Source organism: Patiria miniata, unplaced genomic scaffold (assembly GCF_015706575.1).
Source record: "Patiria miniata isolate m_02_andy unplaced genomic scaffold, ASM1570657v1 HiC_scaffold_22, whole genome shotgun sequence".
NCBI classification, from domain to species: Eukaryota; Metazoa; Echinodermata; class Asteroidea; order Valvatida; family Asterinidae; genus Patiria; species Patiria miniata.
In genome coordinates, this window is record NW_024037061.1 from 2,168,284 (window position 1) to 2,174,799 (window position 6,516).

Genomic DNA, 6,516 nt, shown 5'->3' on the forward strand with positions numbered 1-6,516 from the left:
GGGTCGGCCAGGTTTTGATTATTGAACGGTGTCAAATGTTGGCGAGTTACATTCAATTTTTATTTCCGTGTTATGTTCTTTTATTTGTGAAAAGTAGGCCTGATGCCGCAGTTGGTAACCATCTTTTTGAGGATAAATACCCTGACTAATATGATAAGCAAATTTAAATGCTTAGTTGAGATAAGATAATTTGTTTTCGTTTTTAACCTGATTTAGGCCTAGAGGGTGTACATTCAGGCTTTGAAGCAACCCACACAAATTGGCAAACAGATGTTAGTTTTTATTTGTAAAGATGATGTTATTTTTATTTATGCCTTAATTTGTGTTATTTTCAGTTTAATATGGTCGGAAAGGTAAACAAATCGGTTAAGTTGCCCTCGTCAAATCTTTAAACATTATTATTTAAATAGCAATAGGCTGCTTTACTAATGTTAAGACCGAGTAGCTCAGATTGTGGCACTTTTTGGTATATCGTAAGCTTTGAAAACAAAGTAACTTCATTAGCGTGACCAAATGGGCCTACAGTGTTACTTTCATCTTCCAAGGCACTTCAACTGCAATATATACATAACAAGATCTCGAAATAATGTACAGCTTTTGTAGAGTTACAATAATTATGTAGCAAGTTGCAGGCAATATTTTTTGAAGTCATTCCTTACAGCACCATATTCTGGCTTAGTAAATTTCACATTTCAAAAAAGGAGCACCGATAACACACAAATAGCCCTCCTGTAGTTCTATATGTACGGCTTGTAATTCTTGTCAAGGGTGAGTAAAAAAACACACACGAAAAACCCACTTGTCGGGACCATTTTTTTAGTGAAGTTCCCCATGTAGCACTTTCAAAATCTAGGCTATGAAAGCCCAATTAATAAGCTTTATTTTAGTACAAGAATCATTCAAATAACCCATGTACTTTTCAAATTACGGAATTTTGAACACAACCACCGTTTTAAGTTTTGTCAAGGGATCACAAAAAAGGTACGGTAAGTGTTTCAACAAAACTAAAACAATTCTCATAGGGATGCATGTGAATTGTTTTCGTTTTGCTGAAAGAACCACTTAGGCCTACATGTACCTTCTTTTGTGATCCGTGGACTGAACTTGAAAACGGTGGTTGTGTTTGAAATTCCGTAACTTGAAAAGTACATGAGTGATTTGAATGATTCTTGTACTAAAACAAAGCTCATTGATTGGACATTCATATCCTAGATTTTGAAAGTGCTACAGGCACAACTTTATTCAAATATTCATCCTGCCATTCGGGTTTCGGGGTTTTTTTACTCGCCCTGTATGTGCGGCTTGTTATTCTTGTACAGCACCATCTGTTTTTGTCGAGTAATGACATCAACTTATCTGCACTAGTTAGCAAGCGATCGCAATTTGAGTCTCCCCCGCCCCCAGCAAGCTCGTGTTTAGCTCTCTTTCCCTCGATCTGATAGCATTGATTATACAGCGCTATAAGAAAAATTGTAGGCAAAGGGTATAACCCAACATTGAAAGTAGTCATTATACTGTTCACACAACATCCGTTTCCTGGTTTTCCTCGTCCGTGTCGTGGTGCTCATTACTCAGAGTCTGCGCGTGCGGCTGCACTCGAGTCAGCACGTGGAACCTTCCCGCCACGTACACGCGCAGCTTGCAGCAACCGAAGGCGACCGACTGGAAGACGATGAGAACGAGCACGAAGCCCATGACCACAAGGACCGTCTTCCCCGGGTTTGTCCAGTCTAAGAGGGTCGGGTAGATGGCCGGGCTGTCAAGGTAAGGGTTCGTCCCTCCCGCCCAGTAGTAGATCAAGGAGAAGAACACGTACAGTATGCCGTACCCACAGGGGTACGCGAAATGCCAAAATCGGATCGGTATGGCCGAAACGGAAAGGTCCAGGTACGCGAAGACCGTGTTGAAAGCGTGGCGGTGGACGGTCAGCGCAACGCCATAAGAGCCACCCTGATTGGCATAGACGAAGGCTGGATCGAAGATGAAGGCCCAGTAGATAATGCTGATGATTGGACCGAAGGCTAAGCAGATGTTGAAGAGGATCCAGGTGATCTTGAAGTAGAACGGGGAGCGTGGGATACTAATCTGAGGCCCGGCTTCGCCGCTCGGTCCGGGCGCCTCAGGATCTGGATCTGCTGAAGTTGATGCTTTGTAGTTAGCGTTGCTTTCTGGTTCATGAAGAGTAGTAGGCCCAGCTTTGTTGCGATTAACTGCAAGGTAAATTTGTTTATCATATGTTATGGAGTATCCGCAGTTGGAAAAGTTAGTTACCTAAACTGAACTAATATGACGCACAACATTCGACTCGCATTCCAAATCATACTGAAGTTAAACCTCTCGGCAAAGATCCGTGGAAGTGTGGCATAGTGGTTAGGGTTCGTGACTGGTTCGAATCCAGCTGCTACGACATTATGTTGTGTCTTTGGGCAGGTCTCTTCACCCCCACTTGCCTCTCTCCACCCAGGAGTACAAATGGGTACCGGCATTAGCTTGGGAGTCGATGGACTAGCATCCCATCCATTGAGAATAATATTCTCAGTCTTTTCATGCTACTGAAACCGGAGATAAAGGCCGGCCTGATGGGCCACATTGGCTTGTGACAGACTTTACTTAAAGATCCACAAGTGGGTGCTTTTTAGAATTCAACAAACTGACTAGTCAATAGAAAAAAAAGAAGAAAAAAAAAAGACTATAATAACTAGTTTTTCAATGTCTAAATTTTAATACAATAAGCCTTTGCACGTTTGGGTCGAGACTTAAGAGCGGACAGGTCCTATACACTGGAAATCTACTGCTACTTGAATTGATACTATACAAAAGTTTAACAAATATTGCACTCTCGCTATCCTTAGATCCAAGATATCTACTTACCATCCGGAGGGCGCCTTGACCTCAGCCTGTACGAGGCATATGCCGTGGATATAAATGCACAGACGAGGTACAAGCTGAGCATGATGTAGGTCCAGTTGGTCAGGAAGACAAAGAACCCGCCCAGCCCTGTAGTCTGACCGGCGTTGACGATAGACATGATGAGCCAGGCTAAGGTGTAGCAGGCCAGGAAGGCTCGGTAGGCGAGGAAAATGGATTGGCGTATGGGCCACTGTTGGGGGAGATAATCAAAATGATGAATGATAATTATATTAAGTGGAAAGATGAAAGATACTGGTAGTGCTTGACTATAAAGGTGATGGTTGGTTCGGCTATCTTGTTGGCTAGCTGATAGGCTGGCTGGCTGGCTCCCCCCCCCCCCCCCCCCCGCATGGCTGGCTCCCCATGCTGGCTGGGTGGTCGGCTGGCTTGCGTTCATGCTAGCTATAGCTGACTGGTTGGTTGGTTGGTTCGTTGGTTGGTTGGTTCGTTGGCAGGCTGGCCGATGGACGTCAGGCCGATTCCCACCACTAATTATCCCCGCATCCGGCTACTGCACGCAAAGTCCCAGCTTGATCTCCCATCCACAGTCGACACAACAATTTTCGAGACCCGTTAGGGTCTCTTTTTATCGTAGGAGGAATAGGCCCCGTCTTTTGTCAAAGACTTCCGTTTATAGAGCCTCAAAGCCTCAGTTTATAATCTGCTCCACGTTCATTTTAATTACCTTGTGATATAAATTTGCCCTCATAACACCTTTCAGATATATGACACAAGCACAATTTATAAGCAGCGTTATGCCATACCAGCAATATTTCAGACAAACATCTCATTAGAAAAAAAATTACAGGAGGTGACGTGTCGGGAAAACTGGGGCATTCAAATTAAGAGTCACCGCACTGTACTGGGAATTAAGATTGGCCGCGTGGCATTGACAATTTTATTAAGGGTTCCTCTTGATTACACGTAGAGTAAGCTTTTCCTCGACGTCCACAGAATCTGAGAACAATGCTGACGTCAGACTTGGGCGTCAACAGTTTTTAGTGAAGCATCCTGGTTCTGGTGGTTACTACGCAAACACCTCCTAAGTGGTTATCTCGCACAGGTGCATTATCATGTGCGGATGGTCTCGTGTTTAATTGTTTTGGGGTTTGTTTGCTTCCGGGAAATACATGTATGCAACATGACAGTTGCAAAACCTCGGAAAATTGTAAAAAGTGCACCCGTAACTCCAGATACTAAGCCACGAAATACGCAGGCCCAGACCCCCGTTTCCCCGTACCTCCCCTTCAAATTGGACCCCAGTTTTGTCCCAGTTACTGTCCAGTTACGAAATAAACAAGTCTCTCAGCCCAAACTCTGACGCGGCTACTGTGCTGGACACTCCAACAATATTTAGTGTCACAATCAATAGACATAACGGTCGGCAACTATAGACTCGGTCAGGCAATTGTCGGGTGTTTGCACATTCATAAAAGCGGCCCGTACAAAATGTATTGTGATTGAAGAACGAAGGGGCCACAAACCGTACCTCCTCAAACGAGAAGGTGTTGTTGCTACAGCACTGTACAGACTACAGAAATACCGTTACAATAATTGCAGATAGGGCAATTCATGGTCCGCACTTTTATATCTTGAATCAATTAACCAATTGTTGACAAGTAAACATGAGGACGTCCAGGCAGTATTTTCAATGAAAGCAAGTCACCGTCATGTTCTCTTTTTTGGGGTAAATAACCGGCCTTACATTCAAAGCAGTTTAAAACAACTTAATGATCACCCATCCAGCTTTCTGGCAAACTGAACTCTTGTGTAAGCAAAGTAATCTCCAAGACTGAACGTAGGATCTTTATACATATACAAGATTTACAACGTATTTCTCTTTCAGTAAAACAATGGTCTAAATGTTGCATGTCTAGCATTTTGTCTAGGTCTATCTAATAATCACATGCACGTACTCATTACGATCCCATCATAGTGAAATTTCTGGCGGCATGTATAATGACAAGTTTCGAGAAAGTTGTGTTAACATCCCCTTCCCGCAGACACCATCCTATATAGCTCACCCCAGCCCAACAAATGATTACCTGGGACTGCATGAAGAGTGTAGCATCTTCTCTCAGGCCGAAGTCCGTGAGATGAGGCGGGAAATGGACCACGAACCATGACCAGGCACGGCGAGGGCTACACGGCGACCCACACATGTTTCTTGGACGACAATCCGACGGTAGGCCTATACAACAGCTAGGCGGTAGAGTTGGCGACAGAAGACATAAGCTGAACTCAGTCGATGAGACAACATTCTAACTGTCATGTATAGACGGAAGACATGACGTGCAGTCTCTTTTCGTGTCCGGACCTCATAGCAGGAAGTAAACTTTAGCACGTAGGTCGTGTAGTCAGCGTAATTTCATCATGATGAATTGTTTGTGCACGTAGTGGCGCAGAACTACACGTGAAACAATAAATAGAGTGAATATTGCCCATATGCTGTTCGTACATTTTGTCTAGTACTGTTTTGTAGCAGCCATCCGTGCTTTTACGCATGACAGATTCCTAGTAACAGCTGGCGATGGGCCCAGTCATGGTTGTCACAGTCATTTCACAAGCACGGTGTAGTCACTGTGCAATGTCAACACTTTCCGGTTTAGATCCGGATTGTGTTTCCGTGTAGCAAGTTTGTAACCAAAGTTCCAATCCCTGGCATAATCAATAACTATACTGACAAATGAGTTGGTGATCCCGATAACGCCAAACGGTAACGGAAAAGGGGGACCCAATAGGCATACAGTCAATGATATTGCCGGTACGGACGCTACGTGCAGCACTAGTGCGGCGCAGATCTAGATTGGGCAACCTCGTCTGAACCCCTTTCCAAAAGGTCCTGGTTTGGAATGTGCATGGCTCCATGTTAAGAACAAGGGCAAATTCCTCCAACATACCAGACTCGGTGGGTACACGTAAATTAGCATATAGCCACAGGCTGGAATTTCAACCTTTACCCGCGCCGCAGCGCAAAGTTTTTGAGGCCGAGTTCATTCCGGGGACAATAACAACTGCCAATGCATTGAAATTGGACAGACCAGCCTTGGCCTGTGTCGTTTTATTGTATCATTGTATGTTGTTCCATTTTCCACTGAGCGCAAAAAAAGGTAATGGTAAGAAATTAATGAGCCGCGAATAGTAAACCTTAATAATGACCTTTCAGTGCTTAGGTCTACCATGGGTCAATATATACCTGCAAGCAGCAACTTGGTTTCGCTTTATATAAAAGCCTATAATTTGTTTTCTCGATCGAGAGAGGGGGTGGCCCCTGTCTCCCCTTCTTCCTTTCCCCTCTCGAATCTGCCAGCAGGCCTATTTTCCCGAAAATCTTCTTGAGTGAAAACCCCAGGATTGGCTAAAAAAAATTTGGGGGGGGGGGCGGGGCGATCTTTCAAGCTCCCTGGCCCGCGCCGGGGCTGGGCTCCGCCCCCTTCACTCCCCCCCCCCATAAAAAAAGCCTAGATTTGTAACAGTAGTTCTTAATTAGTTTTACAAGTGCTTTACAAACTCATGTCGACAGCACACGGCATTGAGCAAATGTTTGGACTTATGACGGAAAAAAAATAATGGCCTATAAAATTATATCATAAGTTATTTTTTGTG

The 6,516-nt window shown here is 44.2% G+C and overlaps 1 protein-coding gene across 1 annotated transcript; it reads right to left on the reverse strand.

Annotated features, from left to right (window-relative positions):
* Positions 1-1,485: 1,485 nt before the first annotated feature.
* LOC119730809 (protein rolling stone-like) lies at positions 1,486-5,739 on the reverse strand. Its single transcript, XM_038203840.1, has 3 exons — positions 4,956-5,739; positions 2,872-3,100; positions 1,486-2,210 (listed from the first exon to the last, which is right to left on the reverse strand). Exons 1-3 carry the CDS (start codon positions 5,070-5,072, stop codon positions 1,519-1,521), a joined length of 1,038 nt encoding a protein of 345 aa, XP_038059768.1. The 5' UTR covers positions 5,073-5,739; the 3' UTR covers positions 1,486-1,518.
* Between the last annotated feature and the right edge of the window lie 777 nt (positions 5,740-6,516).

Bases quoted from the DNA above. Each gene is read 5' to 3' on its own strand.
- LOC119730809 (XM_038203840.1), bottom strand. From the start codon at position 5,072: ATGTGTGGGTCGCCGTGTAGCCCTCGCCGTGCCTGGTCATGGTTCGTG. The intron at 3,101-4,955 runs GTAATCATTTGT...CTCCCCCAACAG, and splicing joins CACTCTTCATGCAGTCCCAG to TGGCCCATACGCCAATCCAT. The intron at 2,211-2,871 runs GTAAGTAGATAT...TTTACCTTGCAG, and splicing joins GTCAAGGCGCCCTCCGGATG to TTAATCGCAACAAAGCTGGG.